The sequence below is a fragment of the Gossypium hirsutum genome, chromosome D07, assembly GCF_007990345.1.
Source record: "Gossypium hirsutum isolate 1008001.06 chromosome D07, Gossypium_hirsutum_v2.1, whole genome shotgun sequence".
Taxonomy (NCBI): domain Eukaryota; kingdom Viridiplantae; phylum Streptophyta; class Magnoliopsida; order Malvales; family Malvaceae; genus Gossypium; species Gossypium hirsutum.
In genome coordinates this window covers 7422074-7442949 of record NC_053443.1, presented here as the reverse complement: position 1 = coordinate 7442949, position 20876 = coordinate 7422074, and the positions used below count along the sequence as shown (strand labels likewise).

The 20876-nt window shown below is 35.7% G+C and overlaps 4 protein-coding genes across 4 annotated transcripts; 3 read left to right on the top strand and 1 right to left on the bottom strand.

Annotated features, from left to right (window-relative positions):
* The first annotated feature begins 1016 nt into the window (after nt 1–1016).
* On the top strand, nt 1017–4634 carry LOC107953323 (peptidyl-prolyl cis-trans isomerase FKBP42). Its single transcript, XM_016888602.2, has 6 exons — nt 1017–1539; nt 2694–2783; nt 2917–3101; nt 3183–3305; nt 3415–3567; nt 4159–4634. Exons 1-6 carry the CDS (start codon nt 1242–1244, stop codon nt 4483–4485), a joined length of 1176 nt encoding a protein of 391 aa, XP_016744091.1. The 5' UTR covers nt 1017–1241; the 3' UTR covers nt 4486–4634.
* Nucleotides 4635–5719: 1085 nt separating this feature from the next.
* LOC107953324 (54S ribosomal protein L24, mitochondrial) lies at nt 5720–7496 on the top strand. The gene is made up of 2 exons (XM_016888603.2): nt 5720–6053; nt 6868–7496. The coding sequence occupies exons 1-2, from the start codon at nt 5860–5862 to the stop codon at nt 7307–7309; spliced, it is 636 nt and encodes a 211-aa protein (XP_016744092.2). The 5' UTR covers nt 5720–5859; the 3' UTR covers nt 7310–7496.
* Nucleotides 7497–7936: 440 nt separating this feature from the next.
* Nucleotides 7937–14363, bottom strand: LOC107955921 (putative 3,4-dihydroxy-2-butanone kinase). Its single transcript, XM_016891702.2, has 12 exons — nt 14355–14363; nt 13904–13959; nt 12278–12408; nt 12115–12207; nt 11630–11694; nt 10783–10926; nt 10648–10691; nt 9326–9409; nt 9168–9241; nt 8986–9098; nt 8807–8902; nt 7937–8497 (listed from the first exon to the last, which is right to left on the bottom strand). Exons 1-12 carry the CDS (start codon nt 14361–14363, stop codon nt 8342–8344), a joined length of 1065 nt encoding a protein of 354 aa, XP_016747191.1. The 3' UTR covers nt 7937–8341.
* A 2153-nt stretch (nt 14364–16516) lies between these two features.
* Nucleotides 16517–17866, top strand: LOC107955922 (uncharacterized). The gene is made up of 2 exons (XM_041097735.1): nt 16517–16717; nt 16802–17866. The coding sequence occupies exons 1-2, from the start codon at nt 16517–16519 to the stop codon at nt 17864–17866; spliced, it is 1266 nt and encodes a 421-aa protein (XP_040953669.1).
* Nucleotides 17867–20876: the final 3010 nt, after the last annotated feature.

The following is a 20876-nucleotide window of genomic DNA, read 5'->3' as shown; positions in this document are numbered from 1 at the left end:
GTATTCATATAACATAATATTCACAATAGGTTAACACAAATTATTTTATCATGTTTGTACTATAATCTAGGTTGAATATTTATTAATACCAAAATAATAATTTGGCATTATAGTAACAATAATAAGGCATGAAAACAAAAAACACTTTATATTTGAATCAATTTTAATTTTTATTGTGATTTAAGCTTATTATTTAAATTCGTTAATATTATAATATATAAAATATATAAGCTTAAATTATAATAAAAATTATAAGTTTGTAAGGAGCTTATGTCCAAATCGACACAGTTGATAGTAACTTGGGTAAAATATCCATTAACTATGTCAATTTAGACAATTTGACATGACATCAATAAAAAAATTTCGTCTTCCAAAAATCCAAATCGATATAATTGGGGACGGTTTGGACCTCAAAATTATGTACCCTGCCCAAATTGTGTCCATCTGTACCTATTTGAACCTTTGGAAAATAATAATTTTTTTTGACACGAATCTTTATCAAATATCATTTTGGTAAAAAAGTTTTTCGCATATCAATAAAAATAAGTAATTACACTAGTCACTAAATTATGGAAAGTTTTTGTTTTGGGCACTTAATTAAAAGAAAATTACAATTTGATCATCAAACTATTCAAAAGTTTTCATTTAACTTACCGAACTATTTAAAAGTTTTTATTTAAGTTATTAAGTTGTTAAGTTTTTAAAAAAAAGTTTCGCCAGCAAGCTAAAAAAGAGTTATTTGTATTTTGATTCATAAATTCGTAACATCCAATGTTGTTTCATGAAAAAAAATTGAACTATAGAAGAGAGAGGAAAAGAGAGCTTTTGATTGGTATAAGCAATGTGAACAGAAAAAAGCCATATAGCATCGGCTTTAACAACCAGTTACTTAAATAAAACTTTTGAATAGTTTAGTAACCAAAATGAAAAATTACACATAGTTTAGTGACTAATGGTGAATTTACCCAATTAATTTTTTAATATTATTTTTGTCAAATAGTCTCATTTATTTGAATAGTCTTTTCCCTTCCTTCTATCATGTCTTCGCCCTACCATCGTCCCTCTTCTGCCTCTCGTCTCTGCGGATCAGTTTTTTTTCCTCTTCTCTCCTCTCATCTCAGTTCTCGCTCACCGTCGATTCCGCTGGTTTTTTCCGGATCTGACCCGTATCCCGTGTCGGATCGTGTCGGCACAGGTACTGCACCCCAAATTGCCGAGTCCGGGTAACGAAGTTTATAAGTATGTTCATCTCAGGTGAAGATGATAAGAATGAAATAGGTACTGAAAATACTGCATTTGTGCATGGGAAACCACCTCAAGATGCTGCTGGACCTCCGAAAGTTGAATCTGATATGGAAATTGTTGAGGAGAATGAAATAGTTACTGAAAATACTGCATTTGTGCATGGGGAACCACCTCAAGATGCTGCTGGACCTCCGAAAGTTGAATCTGATATGGAAATTCTTCATGAAAAAGTAAAAAAGCAAATCATTAAGGAAGGCCATGGTCAAAAGCCGTCAAAGTATTCAACATGCTTCTGTAAGTATCAAAAACTTGTGAAATGTTTATTTCTCTTCCCTATTTTGCCATGCTTTTAATCCACTGTATGAAAAGCTGAAATTCTTATATCAGAAACCATCGCCAGTCCTACATATGTTATGGTTCGATCTGGTCTAACTTTCTGTACTCACGCTGCAACTAGAAGCTTGAATCTTGTATCTGGTTATTTTAATCAACATCTTAATGAAGTTTGAATCTTTTATCTTATTCTTTTACTCAACATCTTGATGAAACTATACTGATAGTCGTTGTCCTATTAAATTGCATCAGTGGAGGTGTGATTCTAACAGCTTGCCACTTTTGTCATGTCTATGTTTCTGGTATTTTAACGCATTCCTTCAGCAAAATGCTAGCCTCGTAACTATAGATGCTTAGTCCTGTTGAGGGGAGGTCAAACTCTCTCCCATTGTTGAGGTGGGGATCGACTCCTCCGAGAGAAGTCTTTGAAGTGTTGTCCTCGAAGACGCCGACCTGGTCCTTCAATAATGAAAGGTATATTGCCTCCAGGGAAGGGTATATGGTACCAATTTGGCTAAAGAGAAGTTTTTGAAGTGTTGTCCGCTTGGGAGCCAATGGATCCTTCAACAGAAGGTATTGTACCAGTGTACTGGGTTAACAGAGTGGAAGCGCCTTGATTGGTGGAGATACAACCTGCAAGAGCTCAGGGGAGAAGCGTTACTATTGTGCACAATAATAATCATGAAGAATACGCGCGCGGGGATTTGAGTGGTTGGTGGTTCGAATTTTTGCGTGCATTCTCCATGATTACCATCGTGCACAATACTAATGCTTCTCCCTTGAATACTTGCAGGTTATACCTCCATCAACCGAGACGCTCTCATTTCATGAACCCACAGGGCTCTCTGTAGGGTTAGGAGACAAAACCCTAACACAAGGACAGTACCTTCTGTTAAGGGATCTATTGACTCCCAGGTAGATGACACTTCAATGACTTCTTCCAAGAGAGAGTCCGACCTTCCCTCAACAAGTCCAATGATCCATTTTGAACTTCTACTGCCCTTTGCTTTCTCAAATTGTTACTCAGTAGTCTTGTAAGAGGTCAAGGAGTTGTACTATTTACTTTATGTTATATATTCCATACTAACATCTCAGTAACTGCAAATATGAAATAGTGCACTACAGGGCATGGACTGAAACTACCAAGCATAAATTTGATGACACATGGCATGAACAACAACCACTTGAATTGGTCTTAGGCAAAGGTATCCACTTGACTGTTTTCTCTTTTGTTGTTTCTTCCTATTAGTAAAGATGCACATTGAAATTTATGCTTTATTGATTACTGATGTATAGGCATATAATGAAATATTAAATTTCTCTTTACTGTGGTGGCAGAGAAAAAGGAAATGACTGGTTTGGCTATAGGTGTGTCAAGTATGAAATCAGGGGAACGTGCATTGTTACATGTGGGCTGGGAATTAGGTTATGGGAAAGAAGGAAGCTTTTCTTTCCCAAACGTTCCACCAATGGCAGACATATTATATGAGGTTGAGCTTATTGGATTTGATGAAACCAAAGAAGTAAGTTGCTCTTTTGTAGTTTTCATGTATCATTTTTCCTCATACTAACTAAATGCATCTATTAATGAGACACTTCTTTAGGGAAAGGCTCGTGCTGACATGACTGTAGAGGAAAGAATTGGTGCAGCAGATAGAAGAAAGATGGACGGGAATTCTTTATTCAAGGCGGATAAGCTAGAGGAGGCCATGCAACAGTATGAAATGGTTATAGACTTGTGTTCCTTTAAATTAGGATATCCTATCATACCTATTTTTGTTTTGTTATTTTGGCAAGTTCTAATTGTTATCCTCCCTTTTCTTTTTCCCATGCTAGGCCATAGCGTACATGGGTGATGACTTTATGTTCCAGTTATTTGGGAAGTATCGAGACATGGCTTTAGCTGTCAAAAATCCATGTCATCTGAACATGGCTGCTTGTTTGATAAAGCTCAAGCGCTATGAAGAAGCCATTGGACACTGTTCCATAGTAAGTGTACATTCCATCCGACAGCTTTACTTTTCTATATAACCGTCTTCTTAAAGTTTGTTGATCTGTAATTTCAGATGGCAACTGTTAAAACTTGAAAGAACAAACCTTAGTCTAGAATTATCTCCATTTGATTTTTTTTTTTTGATGGTTTCTAAAGATAAAAGTGATTAAGGGTGAGTTTGGATGGGCGGTGCGTTTAACTGCGGTTAGTGTAAAAACAGCGGTGGCGGTGAGATTAGATACTGTAGCGATACTGTAGCGTGAGACAAAAAGTAAGCTAAACGCACCGCACCGCACCTAATCGCCCATCCAAACCCACCCTAACTTGCTTAGGAGTAGTTTAATTGTTGGAAAGAATCAGTATGAATAAAGCTGCTGATATTTTGTCATTTCACTTTCGTACTTCCAAGAACCAAACAGTGAGTTTTAGGTCTTTCCATGTCCCAGTCTTGAACTTGTAATGAAGCAGCTTTGTATAATGAATATATACATTTGATTAAAATCCCATCCTATCTCTTCTTACACATTTGGCAATTGTATGTTGATTAACATCAACAGGTATAATAACTGTGTCTGTGTGGTTCTCAGGTATTATCAGAAGATGAAAATAATGTGAAAGCAATGTTCAGACGTGGAAAGGCCCGAGCCGAACTCGGGCAAACGGATGCTGCACGGGAAGACTTTCTAAAGGCTCGCAAATATGCACCTGAAGACAAAGCGATTGCAAGGGAGTTGCGTATGCTTGCAGAACAAGACAAAGCTATATACCAGAAGCAAAAAGAGATTTATAAAGGAATTTTTGGACCAAGACCTGAACCTAAATCCAAGAGAGGTAATTGGATAATCCGATTATGGCACTGGCTTCTGTCACTATTCTATTACATGTTTAGGCGTGAAAGAGTGAAAGCTGATTAGTTTAAGCTCCGAAAGATTTTCCCAAAAAAACAATTTAATCAAAGCTTTAAATCATTTTGTGGAAAAGTTGTGGGATACATCACCAAACTTAAAGGTGTAATACTAAACATGTTATCATGTGTAATGGGATATCGGTTTATTATTTTGCATATTACTTGCTAAAAATTCAGTTAATGGAATAATGATTGTTATTTGTGTTAAGATTGAAATTTCAAAGTTTTAAAAATATAGGTACTTAAGATGATCTATTGGATCAGTATTAAAATTCTTAAATTTGTTTGAAAAGTATAGAGGTTAAAATTGATCAATTTGAAAAGTATATAGACTAAAATTGATCAAATAAAAGTGCAAGGGCTATGTCTATAACTTTTATAAAGTACAATAATTAATAACATAATTTAATCGAATTTATATGTTCAAATTAAAATTTACAAGTAATTTATATTAATTATTTAAAAGCATTTAAAATTTACTTACATGAATTAATTTATTATGTTTATACCAGTTTGAATATTTGATAATATCAAAATAATAATAATTTGGCATCGAGCCATTGAGGTAATAATAACACGTCAATTAAAATTTTTATTATAAATTTTATATTTTGTATATCATAATATTAATGAATTTCATATATTCTATATATCATAATATTAATTACTTAATGGATTTACTGAGCCCTCATAATATTATAAATTTTGTTTGTTGGGAAGTTTTTCTACCGAGTTAATTTTTGTTAGATAATTATGTTTATTTTCTTTAAATTAAGAGTTTTTTTTTTAATTTAATGTATTATTTATTTATTTTATTACTCTTTAAATGTAGTTATCTTATTAGGTTATTCAAGTAATAAATTATATTTCATTAAAAATTTTTCACACATGAAATTCTCATCATCCCTGTTAATTTTGTTAACGATACCTTCAGTAAATCTGTTAGAAAAAGTAGATTGAAAAAAAGAAGAAAAGTTAATGGTAAAAAAAGACTTAAAAATATAAATAGGGTTAGAGTCATTTTGATAAAAATATGCGAACGTTAGTGATCAAATTTGTTATTAAATCTTTAATAAATAATAAAATATACTTGAGTCCTTTGATAAAATTTTAGTTTAATTCTTTAAAAATTATAAGTATTAAAATATATATACATGATCCAATCATAACTTTCATATCCCAAGTCTAGGACAACTTTTTCCTTTAAATAAACTATAATATTTATTTATAATAATCCTAAAAGGAATTATTCATTGGGGTTTCAAATTAGTTTCTTCTCTAGGGTTTATTTAAAAGCCCAAAACTCGTACCCATCAAAAGCCCTAAACCTAACTCTTAAGTAAAGAAAAAACACTGGTACGGGGGAAAGGGAAAGGCAAAAATGGCTTTCAGAGGGAAGGAGATGATGAAGCTGTTGAAGAAGGTGGGGGAGAAAAACCTAGCGCATGGAGTTAAGGAACAGCTTCAAAAATCCATTCCAGACAGCAAGGTCGTCATGAACCGCGCCAAACGCGGCCTTTACGCTGGCCGTCACATCCAGTTCGGCAACCGTATAAGCGAAGACGGTGGAAACAAGTACCCTCTCTTTATCTTTGCTACTTTCTTAGACTTATTTTGTTCGATTTATTTGTTTATTTTGTCTCCTTTTTTTATGTATTATTTATCGGCCTAAGGAGATCTGTGGAGGTTGAGTCTTTAGCTGCTGTTATTGAAAGGCGGTGATGTCTTCTAGGATTCATGTATTAGAGTTAATATTGATTTTTAAGAACTAAGTTCCGGGATTTGCTGCAAATTTGGCTTGAAGTTGTTCGATATCGTTTGGGAAACTCTGAATATGTGTTAGTTGTGGGATATTAAACTTAGAGTAGCATCCAATTTAGCATTTTTGGTGATTTGGATCTTGGTTTTGGAACCCTACAATGCTCTCTATAGGTATCTGACTTTCTGCTATTGTTGGTTCTCTCTACTTTTAAAAAGTTTCGAGGAAAATTCGTCCTTGTTGAGATCACTAGTGACATGTTGTATCGAGATGTGATGTATCCTCGTAAGCTTGTAATTTGTTCCGGTTCTTGGTTGCGAAATTGGTTGCGTGCACTTCGAACTCTAATATCTGTGTCTGAATTGGTGCAAAAGAGTAAGCGGAATGGTTGCTCTCTGTTTTCATGTTTGCTTGCACTTAAGAATTTATTCTAAGACAATATTGGCCATGATCAAGAACAGAGAAGATTATTTGAATAGCAAATCCTTAGTAGTTGGATTGAGGCTTTAATTCAGGAAATGAGATTTTTCTATACTGCAATAATAGTAATGAGATTTTTATTGCTATGTTGAAGTTATGTGGTCTTTGTATTCATTGGGAAATTTTAACATCGTGCAATGGTTGTGACAGATCGAGGAGGATTTGGAAGCCTAATGTACAAGAGAAGCGTCTATTTAGTTATATCTTAGATCGCCATATTCGAGTCAAAGTAACCACTCATGCCCTCCGTTGCATTGACAAGGCAGGCGGGATCGATGAGTACCTGCTGAAAACTCCCTACCACAAGATGGATACAGAAATGGGTCTGTTCTGGAAAGCTAAAATCGAGAAAATGTATGAAGAGCTTGGGCAAATGGAGGTAGTCTTCTTTTCGCCGGAGGATGAAGCAAAGTTTGAGCAAGGATTCAAAGAACTGAAGCTAGCGGAGAGAGCAGCTCGAAGGGATGCTAGAAGACAGATGTATGGATGGTCAGGGAAACTGGAAGAAATTGAGAACAGAAGAAGTCATGATGGAACTGGTAATGCCAGGGAAGATAGTTCCGATGGCGATGTGCTGGTTGCAAATTCTTGAGTGTAGAACTGGGTGCGTCCACTTTCTTTTTGGCTACTGTATAAGGGAATATTTGTTTTGGATGAATAATTTGGTAGCTAAGCTTTTTATATTGTGGTACTTATGGAATTAGAGTTATCATGTCGTCGACTAAACAGTTGACGTAAAAAGGTGATATTACTTTACTAATGTATGATTAAATTCTTCACTATTCATTTTTTATTTTTTGATGGTCAATAAATTGGCTATAATAATTTTTAAATAATATATAATTAATATTTAGAAAAAAGACATCAAGTAAAAAATAATAAATTAATTTAAAAAACTTTTTTAAATGATTGTAATTGTAAACTTTTTGTAAAAAATAGAAAAAAATTACGGGTAGAGAAAAAATAATTCACTATATCAAATTCGAATAATACAAGAAGAGAGATGACTATGTCTATTTATTGTATTAGGTTAAAACATTTTATTCTAATCAACATTAAATAGATGAAGTAAAATTCTATACGAATGTCACTTGTAAATCTCTTATCTTGTCACTTGTATTTTATTTTCACGAGAATTTAACTCACCAAATTCTAACAATTTTTTATGTCAATTTTAACATCAATTATAATTATTTTATCTAAACTTGTTCCAGACTCTCACTATCTAGATGCTGACGCCCGCTCGAAGGCTTTGGATTAAAGCTCAATCAATGTCCTTAACGAGCTTCGCGGTGGCGACAGCATTGGCTCCTCGCTGGCAGACTTGCTAGGCGTGGTTACAACAACCCTGGGCTCCTCCGAGCACATTGGAGTTGTTTGGGTGTCTAAGGTTTGGGCTGAGCTTGTTTGCCCTTATTCTTAATGTTCTATTTTTTCTGGGCTTTGGATGTACACATTTATGAGTTAATGAAATGATTTAAATTTACTTAATTATTTTATTATTTTTATTATAATTTAAGTTTAAATACATATTTTCTATTTTACAACACTTTTGAAAAGCAAGGCTAAAGCCATAAAAGCAACGCTTTGGTAGATTCGATTAAAGAAAGACTACAAATGAATATTATGATTTTGATTTATTGATAGATGAGTTAAAAGAAGGATGGAATTTATCCTTCACAGCCAAAGCTGCAGCTCTGTACCACGCAGCTGCTGCCATCGCTCCAGGATCCGGAACTGTTGCAAGTATAGCTGCTGACACATAGCTTGACCGCCCAGCCTGCATAAACACCAACCCCATCACATCCCTAGACATATGGTGTGCAATGCATTAGGACTAACAACAACACTACGTATGTATATGTGTGTGTTTGTGATCAGTCCTGTTTCTTCTAGTAAGTTGCTTCTGTATGGTGTCTAGAGTTTTATTTGCAGCACATAACTTGAAAATGCTTTGGAGATATGGCATGTAGCATCACATCATTTTAATAAAATTTTGTACCCAAGAACAACCAGACAATTGGACCAGCCAAGTGCAATCACAATCCTAAATGAAGTCTATAAGGAAAGGAAAAAGTGACAAAACAACCTGGGCCTGCATGTCTTTAGTTGATCCAGCTCCTGCCACTGCTGCTTCAGATGAGAGAACAAAAGAAGTACAAGAATCTTCACCACTGGTTAACCTCTGCTAGCAACACAAAATATTAGTACATAATCTTAAACGTCATTAATGAAAAAGAGCAAAGAAAGGCTGCTGTTCTGTATAACCTCCTTAAGAACTGCTAATGCAGGAATAAGAGCATCCAATAACGTGCGATATCCAGTACTAGCTCCACCATATTTACTGACTGCAGCGATGGCAGCTTCAAGTGCTTCAGCCCCTGATATCAAGAGTTCTTTAGTCAAGGTTTTAGTCCAAAAAATCTTTCAGATGAAGAGCATCATCTCACATTGCTTTGCTGTGACAGTTGAATCTGAGTTTGCTTTCAACTGTGCATATGCTGCCTTACAAAATATAGTGTATCTGTTCAAAGTGAAGTTCTGAGTTTATATTTCTAATGATCTGTCCACGTATATATCAAGCACAGAGAACAGGCAAGTAAATTACAAGACCCCACTAGTTCCTCCCATAGCTCTTCTCACAGATGATCCAATTTCATTCACTGTTTCTGCAGCATTATTCAAAGGATAGCTGGAACCAGATGAAGATTATTCATCAAGAAATGAATGAAAAGCATGATAATCACTAAGGTGTAAAAACATTCTTTCACATGCAAAGACAGCTATCAACCAATGCATAACACTTCCAAATTGAACTATTGTTCAAACAATAATGGCAGCAATTAAAGCAATTACCCAATAAGTCATACCAACTCGGGTGTGAGGACCAGATACAGGTATGTAACAGCGACAAGTATGGTTAGATTCTTCTAAGTTTTTTCTTCATCCTTGGAGGTTATATCATCAAATCCATATGTCAGAGGCGAGTGTTAGACACAGGTATTTCAAGAAAAATGAGGAGTCCAAGCAACACAAACTCCAGCAACCTGTTTGACTATAATAGTTTTATACATTGATATTTCTACTACGAGAGATTCCTCTTACTGAATCACGGGCCTCCAAGTTTCTGAAGCATTACAACCAACAATTTTTCCAAGACTCTTGGCATTGCCATGACACTAGTACAACTGCATAATAAGTGAAATACAAAATGTTCACAAATATTTCACCATTGTAAGGTCCAAGTAGTTTTACAACCAATAATATGTGAAAGCCACGTCACCTAACATTGGAGGAAATCTTAAAAATATATTTAACACAGAACAATTGGCAAGCCTTATAGATCAAAGTTGGTTATGACTCCAAATCCCTACACTCTTCGTATATTTGGAATTTAGTCCTCCACTTCTATTTCCAGGAATTTAGTCCCTCTACTTTTTGGATTTAAAAAAGCAAGTCATTGTTAATATTGCTAAATTTTTTTGTTAAATTTAAGTCCATTGCATTTAATTTTTTATATGGTTACCGAGTGAGTATTTGTTTATTTCAAAATATCACACTAGTAAATTTAACAAAATAAATTTAATCATGTTAACAATTGGATCTGAATTATTAAATCCAAAATGCAGGACTAAATTCTTGAAAATAAAATGAACTAAATTTCAAATGTACAAAGAGTACAGGGACTACAAAATTATTTTAACCTCAGTTAATATATCCCTTCCACCACGTATAGAATAATGACTTGTAGAAACCTCCGACACTTCATCAAAAAGTTAAACACGTTCAGCACCTAAAAACCAATCACTATGGTGGGCAGACAACTTCCACAACTACATATATGTCCCAGCATTCTGGTTGAGGATTGTCACAACTATCATGGTTCCCCTATTCAAGCAACAAAAGGGAAAAAATGGAGAAAGGGCATACTATTTTTTCATATCATCAAGGATTGCTGTTGCCCCTTTATACATCTGCAAAAGCAAATTAATCTTGCATATCATGCAATAACTTGTGAACCAAAAGCTAAACAATAAACTAAGACAGTTTGAGTGCACAACTTACTGCTGACCCGCAGTCACCATCACCGATTGTGCTATCCCAATCATTCAAAATATCTCTCATATTGATTATGGCATTTGCAGCTGCCTCAATAGCCACTTCAAGAATATGGCCCTGTTCAGTAAGCTGCAGTGGCCGACTTAATAACTACCAAAAACAGACAAGAAAGGTCAGCGTGAATGAAGGTGTTACGGTCCCAAGTTACAGATTGAGACTTGAGTTACCGGACGATTTGTAGAAAAATCGTTTGACTCAGTGGGGCTTTCCCCATTGTTTTTGTTTCTTCCACACAAATAACCTATGATGAGAGTGTGGAACTCATCTAAGGGAATTTCAGACCTTAGACTCGTTAAGAGAGAGTCTTAAACCTCTAAATATTGCAATAAATTCTGACTTTTACATAGGTTTACTAATTTGAAAAAAAACCTATAAGCTAAGTAAATTAAAACAAGGACTCTAAATAAAGAAAGAATTTCAATCTCTCTCTAAAATATTTCAATTAAAAAAAATTCTCATAAATAAAATCTTCTAATACTGCTCCTAATAAAATAATAAACTGATTTAATAATTAATTGATGTCTAACATCACTCCCCTCCTGGAAAAAGAGCTTGCCCACAAGCTCCAGATTGAATAACTCGTGCACTTTTTTGGCCCTTTGTTACATGTAAGGATGTTTCAATTTCCCTACACTCTTTACTTTTTGGTAAAGCACCTAAAAGCCCAATATCCATATTCTGTATGAAAGGGATGCTAATTAACCATAAACCATTAATTGGAAATTTCACTTCAATAAATGACATGTCCATTCCTAATATACCCTTTTATATAACCAATTATTCCAGGACCTACCTCATCACTCTTCATTGAACGTGATGATGGCAATGGAACTGGAGTCTTGGCCGGTGGACGATTACCTACAAGAAAACAAGCACTTGAGTAAAATGAACCGCAATTTGCCTCTGAACTTTAATTTAAAATTTCAACCTAGTAAGGTTAACTGTTGTAACATATATAGCTTTTAGCCTTAGACTAGGGTATGAGTATCAAATTCAAGTAAGTGTCCAGCAAAGGAATATTTAACTTTTTCTAGGAATTTCTTTCTATTTGAAGGGTTATACCGCTAGATCCATATTCGAATGTATTAAACATAGATGCAAATACAGGTATTTCAAGAAAAGTAAAAAAGGTCAAGATTACATTTTTAACAATGAAATCTAGATCATGTTATAGATGGTGTTCATTAAACCAAATTTCTTCAAGCATCTTATAGACAAGTCAAAAATAAAAATGGAAACATAAACACAAGGTATCAAATTTCTAACACATTCACAAACCAGCAGAACCGACAGGCCAATGTGGAGCCTTAGTGGAAGCATCCAGGTGTTGCAACAGAGTTTGATCTACCTTCATTATAGAGATTGAAAATCCTGAAAGAAATATTGTACTAACAATGAAATATTTCTAATAAATAATGAAGTTTTTTTATTAGCAACAAACCTTTCATATCGAGAGAGGTCATAAATGATCCTGTATACACTCTTTCAACAAGTAGTCCAAATTCTAGCTGCAATTTAGGGACAGTCTTTCCAGCTGCAATCATTAGTTCCATCACAGGAGTGGCACCTAATCTGCATGTCATAAGATCTTTAAAATAATGAGAATAAAAACAAGAACAATATAAAAGTATTGAAAATACTTTGGACAAAAACCACAACATAAATGCAAATGGATCAATACATGAGCCAAACCAAGCTCAATTAGGGAGATAATTTAAGCATTCATCAAGAAAAAGCTTTTATTGAGCTTAAAATGGATTGATAAAAGTATTTTTATGGCTAATATATCAAATAAGCCCTTGAACTTTCTTACTTATTTAAATAGGCCCTCGTACTTTTGTTACATCCAAATAAGCCTTTAAACTTTAATTGGTACCTAAATAAGAATTTAAATTTTGTCACTTCATTTAACTAAGCTCTTATAGTTTTGCTACATCCAAATAAACTTTTCATTTTATTTAAATAAGTTCTTATTCTTTTATTACATCCAAATAAGCCGTTAAACTTTAACTAATACCCAAATGAACCTTTAATCATTAACATACACCTAACTAAGCCATTATTATGCAAAATTATGCTATTGTAAATTATATTATATTTTTAAATTTTTTTAATACTTAATATTATGTACAACTATATTTAATGCTTCTTTCTCATATTTTCATTTACTATACCTTTAATTTTGATCTTTCATCTTACGTGAAACTCTAATTTTTTGATTGAATTTAAATAATTAAGAAATAACTAAAATCGTTTCGAATATATAAATCTATTGAAAATATCGAAAAAAATTACGAAAAGAAACATGTAAGCGTAATTAATTAAAAATTAAATGAAAGATTAAGTAATATTAAAATAAAAGGTTAAAAATGATGCACTGCCCGTATATCAAGTACTCACCTTTAAAAAAAGTAAAGTTGAAAGAAAAAGTGAAATGTTAAAAAAACCCCTATGTACATTAGTCTTTGGGTCTTTATTAACTTGGGTTTGAAGGCCCAAAATATTTTTCATTGAATGTATAATCCATTCCAACAATATTAATATATTTTAATTTATATTTTATTTTTCAAAATTGTTTACAATCGATAATGGTTAAAAAGAAAATAGCTTAATAAAAAATATATAAAATGAGCCCCCGCACCTGGATCCCTTTATGTTGTGTCTCCAAATCTTGAGTTTAACTCAATTGACAAGTTAGACACCTAGGCACATACCCATAAATGAGTGCAAGCAACATAGGTTTAAGGTCATTCTCAGCCCTCAATCCACGTCCTTTTCCCTTACCTCTTCTTTTGATAGCCACAACTAGTCCTATAATCTTGTATCAATATAAATACCAATGATAATGCAAGTCTAAACAACATAAAGAATGAACAAACTAACCACAAAACCATGAATTGCAACCATTCTTCCTAGCTTAAGGTAGAAACATGAAATGCTAGAACCACAATAGATTCAAATTCCAAAGCCCCAATACCATACTAACCACAAAACATCCCCTAGAACCCCAAGAAGGAAGTAGGCAAAATTTTTTCAGCAAAAAAAGAAAATTAAAATTCATACTTACCCATTAATCATGAGCACCACTCTATTAACTCGAGTAATTGGAACATAATTACTTTCCTGAAAATATTATATAATTAAAATTAATGGCAAACTAGAAAGCCTTCAGCATCACTAATAATTGGACTTAACTAAAGCAAACTAGAAAGGGGAAGGCTCAAATAGAGAAAATATCAATTGAATCCAAAGTGCAACTTAACTAGTTTCCGGTGAAATTATATGCATTTTTTTGGTACCTCCAAAGTAGAATAATAAAAGAAGACAACCAAAACAATATATAATAGTGCCCTACTTTACTAAAGAAAGCAACTCAAGGCATTTTCTTCACAAAAGCAATAGTAGACATCATAATAGTTAGTGGTATGAAATGCCTATAGCATAAAGTTTTCCTTAGAGGTAATGAAAGAAGGCTGAGTGTTTAATATATATTTTTTCCACCCCCCATATTCAATCACATCACCCATCTTTTCACCCTTTCTACCTTATTTAATTTATCAAATACCAACATGCCCCAAACCTTAGCCAACTAAACTCATTTTCAGCTTTAGGCCGAAATTAGCCTCGTCAAAACCCGTGAGTTACGAACCCGAGTCATTTAACTCCTAAAATTCCAGTACTTATTACTTCTCCGGATTAAGAGTATGATTTTGTCAACTCATAAAGTCAGATCAACACTAAGTCAAAAAAGACGTCGTTTGGTTTAGTGTGGTTAGACGTACAGTTGGAATTCCGAAAGGAAGTTTCTAATCGGTTTTCTGTGAACACATTGGCGTGCCAAGTGGAGATTGTTGTTTGGTTCCGTCAAGGGAAGTAGTAACCAGATTTAAATGTCCCACGCGGTTGAGGGCATTGGTTCGAGCTAGGCTCTTCTAGAACATAAAGCTACCGGAGTTCTAAATCACAAACGTTTCGTGGTTGTTCGATCGGTAAGAATTAGTTATTGGACGTTCCATAACTAATTTACACAAGGAAGAGTTGATGTCCGAGACGTCCTTGGTAGCTATAACTAGCTTATTGGAAAAGAGAAGTTCATCCAATTTCGAGGATCGGTTCAAAGACGAGGAAAATTCGCGCCTAAAGCTGAGCTCATTCTAATTATTTTTTCTTAATATTTATTTCACGGTTTTTATTATTCTGTTTTCAACTTTTACTTTTGACGTTATTTTTCTGTTAATTTCAGGTTTTCAAATTTTTATCCCCCCGAACGTCTTGGGCACGACAGCTGCCCCGACATAAATCTGGTCAAGCGAGCAACAATTTACAGTAAACCAGTCTCTGAGGGATCGACCCTACTCCCTATACTGCATAATTTGCAAACTAAGGCGTAGGTTTATATTGGTGGATTCGACACCCATCAGTTTTGGTGCTGTTGCCGGGGACTGGCAACACTCACAATTGTTTAAATCATCTTCATGACCAAATCTTCATCCAGAGATCTCAAATACGACCCAGAGATCGAAAAATCAGCACGAGCGCGACATAAAGAGATGGAAGTTCTTAAACGTGTAGAAGCAATTGAACGTGGAAAACAAGTCGAAGTGGTTGAACCTGAGACCAAACCACTTTGTGAAACAAAAGAGGCGGAAGACAACCTCGGTGAACCAGAAAGGATGGCGAACCGAACCATTCGTCAGCTAGCTGCTGCTCCCAATGAGCAAACACCGTTATGCATCAATTATCCACCCTGAGAAACCCCGTTCGAGTTGAAGTCAGGCCTGATTCACCTTTTGCCCACTTTTCGAGGCTTGAAGAACGAAAATCTACATACCCACTTGAGAGAATTCCACATGGTCTGCTCAAGCATGAAACCACAGGGAGTAACCGAAGATGAAATCAAACTTCGGACCTTTCCTTTTTCTTTAGTTGATACAGCAAGAGAATGGTTATTTTACTTACCCCCCGGTTCTATTACAACGTGGGATGACTTATCTCGTGTTTTTCTTGACAGATTTTTCCAACATCGCGAGCAGCTGAACTTAGGAGAGACATAGTGGGAATTTGCCAAATGGAGAGTGAATCGCTCAACGACTATTGGGAGCGATACAAAAAACTGTGTGCAAGTTGTCCTCAACACGGTTTGACCGAACAATCACTTCTACAATATTTCTAAGAGGGTTTGCTCCCTATGGAAATGAAAATGGTTGACGCTGCTAGTGGAGGGGCGCTTGTCAATATGACTCCTCAAAGGGCAAGAGAACTGATATCCACCATGGTGGCAAATTCTCAATAGTATCGGCCAAATTCAGAACCCACAAGACGGGTTAATGGGGTAAACGTTTCATTCTTAGAAGATAAATTGGATAAGCTCACTAATATTGTTCAATCTATGCTTACAGAAAAGAAGAATCGAACCCAACTGTGTGGAGTTTATACTACATCTGAACATCCGACGGATTTGTGCCCAATCCTTAACGAAAATTCAACGGTACATGTCGATGCTGTCGGAGGTTTTCCGGGACCTCCACAAAGATGATATGATCCTTTTTCTAACACCTACAATCCCGGGTGGAAGGATCATCCCAACTTGAATTATAGAGCTAACCCCCGATATAATCCATCGTACCAACCAAGACCTCCACAACCGCCACCCAAGCCAAGCACATCGCTAGAAGCTGTTATGGAAAGACTTACCGTCAATGTTGCGAAGTACCAACAGAGGACAGACACATCAATACAGGAGTTAACTAATCAAGTTAGTAAACTCTCGATGGCAGTCAATCATTTGGAATCTCAAGGTAAATTACCTTCCCAGACAGAGCTGAATCCTCGGCAGAATGCAAGTGCAATAACTCTTCGTAGCGGAAAAATTCTAGAACCAGTTCCCGACAAAAGTCTTGGGCAAGACAAGGAACGGGAAAAGTAGATCTCTGATTTAAAAGCCAAACCAGAATCATAAATTCAGAAACCAGTTGTGGTGCCACCTCCTTTTCCGGGGAGACTCGTGAATGATAAGAAAGAGAATGAGGAAAAGGAAATCCTCGAAACGTTCAGGAAAGTGGAGGTGAATATCCCTTTGCTCGACGCTATCAAACAAATCCCTCATTATGTGAAATTTCTCAAGGAATTGTGCACTAGAAAAAGGAGGTTAATAGGTAACGAAAGAGTAAATGTAGGAGAAAATGTCTCCGCAGTACTGCAAAAGAAAGTTTCGCCCAAATACAAGGACCAATGTATGTTTGCTATTTCCTGTGATATAGGTAATGTAGGCATTAAAAAAGCCATGTGTGATTCAGGGGCTTCCATTAATGTTATGCCTTATCCTATTTATAAGTTGATGAATACGGGTCCTTTGAAAAGGACAGGAGTAATAATCCAGTTGGAGGACAGGTTAGTCATCTATCCCGAAGGATTGCTTGAAGACGTCCTTGTTAAAGTTAATGAATTAGTTTTTCCTGTAGATTTCTACATTATTAATATGGAGGACGATAACTCAACTAATTCGTCTGACATTTTACTTGAAAGACCATTCCTAAGTAGTGCAAGCGCAAAAATTGATGTTCAGAGTGGCACATTGACAATGGAGTTCGATGGCGAAATCGTGAAATTCAATGTCTACGAAGCCATGAGTCATCCTAACTCATTATCAAATATTTCCAGTATCGATAGTATAAATTGTTTAACTCAAAATTATTCAGAATATCATGACTTTGATGAGTTGGAAACTGTCCTTTACAGAAGCATTGACATGGATGTATTGAGTCGTTTCGAAGAGTTAGCAGTTATAGAAGATCCGTTGCGAGAAATTGTCAAACACTTAGAGACGCAACCATCGTTGATGAATCGAGGTAACCAATTTGAACTATTACCTTCCCAAATTAAAATGTTACCTTCGATTTTGCAGCCACCAATCATGGAGCTTAAAGCGTTACCGGACCACCTAAAGTATGTCTTTTTGGGAGAGAAAGACACCTTACCGGTAATAGTGTCAAACAGACTAACCGAAGACGAGGAGAAAAGTCTAGTTTGAGTTCTGAAGGATTATAAGGAAGCTATTGGTTGGACAATAGCCGACATAAAAGGGCTAAGTCCATCCACTTGTATGCACATAATTTCCATCGAAGATAACACGAAACCAAAGAGAGATGCTCAGAGGCGCCTTAATCCACCCATGACGGAGGTAGTAAAAAAGGAGATCCCGAAAATGTTGGATGCTGGAATGATATACCTGATCTCTGACAGTGATTGGGTTAGCCCGGTTCATGTCGTGCCCAAAAAAACTGGCGTGACAGTGGTGCAAAATTCATCAAAAGAGCCAGTTCCTACCCGAGTCCAGAATGGATGGAGGGTTTGCATCGATTACAGGAAGTTGAACGTAGCTACCCGAAAAGACCATTTTCCACTTCTATTCATCGATCAAATGCTCGAGCGATTAGCTGGTAAGACTCATTATTGTTGTCTCCATGGATATTCAGAATTTTTCCAAATTCCGATGGCATCTAAAGATCAAGACAAAATAACTTTCACGTGCCCCTTTGGAACGTTTGCGTGTAGACGAATGCCGTTTGGACTTTGTAATGCTCCGGCCACCTTCCAGAGATGTATGGTAAGCATATTCTCCGATTACGTCAAGAAAATCATTGAAGTCTTCATGGATGACTTCACGGTGTACGGTAACTCTTTTAACGAATGTCTCGATAATCTTGCTAAGATATTACAAATATGCCTAGAATTTAATCTTGTTTTAAATTATGAAAAATGTCACTTCATGGTTGACAAATGATTAATTTTAGGTCATATAGTTTCCTCAAAAGGTATTGAGGTCGATAAAGTAAAAACGGATATTATCAAACTCATTACCTTACCCCACATCTGTGAGGGAAATTCGTTCGTTTCTTGGGCATGCAGGATTTTACAGACGATTCATAAAAGACTTCTCGAAGATCGCGCAACCGCTTTGCAGTCTGTTACAGAAGGATAAAGAATTTAAATTTGACCAGACTTGTAAAGATGCATTTGATATATTGAAGCAGAAATTGGTCTCCGCCCCTATAGTGCAACCACAGAATTGGAACTTCCCGTTTGAAATCATGTGTGATGCAAATGATCGAAGTGTGGGAGCTGTTCTTGGCCAAAGAATAGGGAAAGAGCCTCATGTTATCTACTACGCTTCGAAAACCTTGGATGCTGCCCAAAGCAATTACACAACCACTGAGAAAGAATTATTAGCTATTGTGTTTGCTTTAGATAAATTTAGATCTTACCTATTGGGAACTAAAGTGATTATTTTTTATGATCATGCAGCTTTGAAATATTTGATAGGGAAGAAGGAGGCAAAACCTCGACTGATTAGATGGATTCTACTCCTGCAAGAATTTGATTTTGAAATCTGGGATAAGAAGGGATGCGAAAACTTAGTAGCTGACCATCTGAGTCGATTACCAATTCCAGCAGATGACACACCATTGAAAGACAACTTCCCAGATGAAAACCTGTTTTTAGCAAATGCGGTTCATCCTTGGTACGCAGATATAGTAAACTATCTCGTCACAGGTACTATACCTTCAGAATTACCAAGGTCTAAAAAAGATAAGATTAAAAAGGACGCTCGATATTACATTTGGGATGATCCTTACCTATGGAAGCATTGCTCCGATCAAGTAATCCGGCGGTGTGTAGCAGAAACAGAGGTACAGTCTATCTTAACTTTTTGTCATTCTTATGCATGTAGAGGACACTTTGGACCCAAACGCATCGCACATAAAATTCTTGAGTGTGGACTATTTTGGCCAAACATATTTCGTGATGCTTTCTTATTCTGTAAAACCTGTGAAAGATGCCAAAAAGTCGGTAACCTTAGTCGTCGAAATGAGATGCCCCTTACTCCTATTCATATTTGTGAAATTTTTTATGTGTGGGGCATCAATTTTATGGGTCCTTTTATTTCTTCTTTCGGTAATCTCTATATACTCTTAGATGTTGATTACGTTTCTAAGTGGATAGAAGCAAAGGCTACTCGCAATGATAATGCTAAGACTGTGGTTGACTCTCTTAAAAGTTCTATCTTTTCCAGGTAAGGCACCCCACGAGCATTAATCAACGACAGAGGAACTCATTTCTGCAATAAACTCGTAAGTTCACTTATGGAAAAATATGGAGTGACTCAAGGAATTGCCACTGCCTACCATCCACAAACAAACGGACAAGCTAAAGTGTCAAATCGAGAAATCAAGTCCATATTGGAGAAGACTGTTAAACCTAACAGAAAGGATTGAAGCTTGAGACTAAATGATGCATTTTGGGCTTATAGGCAGTTTACAAGGGACCAATAGGCATGTCACATTATCGACTTGTTTTTGGTAAACCGTGCCATCTCCCGGTCGAATTAGAGCACAAAGCATTTTGGGCAGTTAAGCAGTGTAATGTGGAGATGGAGACCGCAAGAAGAGCTCGAAAGTTGGACATTCAGGAACTCGAGGAAATTAGAAACGATGCATATGAAAATGCTCGAGTTTATAAAGAAAAGACGAAGGCGTTCCATGATAAGATGATCACTAAGCAGTAGTTTTTAATAGGACAAAAAGTTCTCCTATACGACTCCACCTTAAAAATTTTCGCTAGTAAGCTTCGATCCAAATGGATAGGTCCATTTACTATCACTAATTTATTCTCAAATGGTGCAGTGGAAATTCAAAGCGAAGAAACCCGGAAGTGCTTTAAGGTGAATGGTCAACGATTGAAACCCTTATACGAGAATTTTCAAATACACACGATTGAGGAGATTGTTCTCGAGGAGCCCAGAATTTGAATAACAGGTCGTCGAGCTAAACGACGTTAAATAAAGCGCTGTTGGGAGGCAACCCAAATTTTCTTTTCCTTTATGCAAATAAAATTTTTGGTAAAATGGAAAATGAAAATGCATGTTGAGGATTAGTTCTGTCTAAGGAAAGACTTGGTACTTAAGTATGTCCATTGTGACTCACCTCTCTTTCCTGGAACTTACTTGGCGCATTTATCACGACTATTTTTCCAAATCTCGT

Excerpts from the sequence above, each read along its gene's own strand:
- LOC107955921 (XM_016891702.2), bottom strand. Across the intron at positions 12,208-12,277 it reads GACCTCTCTCGATATGAAAG|GATTTTCAATCTCTATAATG; the intron begins GTTTGTTGCTAA and ends TATTTCTTTCAG. Across the intron at positions 9,410-10,647 it reads CTTGATGATATGAAAAAATA|CTATCCTTTGAATAATGCTG; the intron begins GTATGCCCTTTC and ends ATCTGGTTCCAG.
- LOC107953323 (XM_016888602.2), top strand. The coding sequence starts at position 1,242 with ATGTTCATCTCAGGTGAAGATGATAAGAATGAAATAGGTACTGAAAAT. Across the intron at positions 1,540-2,693 it reads AAAGTATTCAACATGCTTCT|TGCACTACAGGGCATGGACT; the intron begins GTAAGTATCAAA and ends AATATGAAATAG. Across the intron at positions 3,102-3,182 it reads GATTTGATGAAACCAAAGAA|GGAAAGGCTCGTGCTGACAT; the intron begins GTAAGTTGCTCT and ends ACACTTCTTTAG.
- LOC107953324 (XM_016888603.2), top strand. The coding sequence starts at position 5,860 with ATGGCTTTCAGAGGGAAGGAGATGATGAAGCTGTTGAAGAAGGTGGGG. Across the intron at positions 6,054-6,867 it reads AGCGAAGACGGTGGAAACAA|ATCGAGGAGGATTTGGAAGC; the intron begins GTACCCTCTCTT and ends TGGTTGTGACAG.
- LOC107955922 (XM_041097735.1), top strand. The coding sequence starts at position 16,517 with ATGGAAAGACTTACCGTCAATGTTGCGAAGTACCAACAGAGGACAGAC. Across the intron at positions 16,718-16,801 it reads GCGGAAAAATTCTAGAACCA|AAACCAGTTGTGGTGCCACC; the intron begins GTTCCCGACAAA and ends TCATAAATTCAG.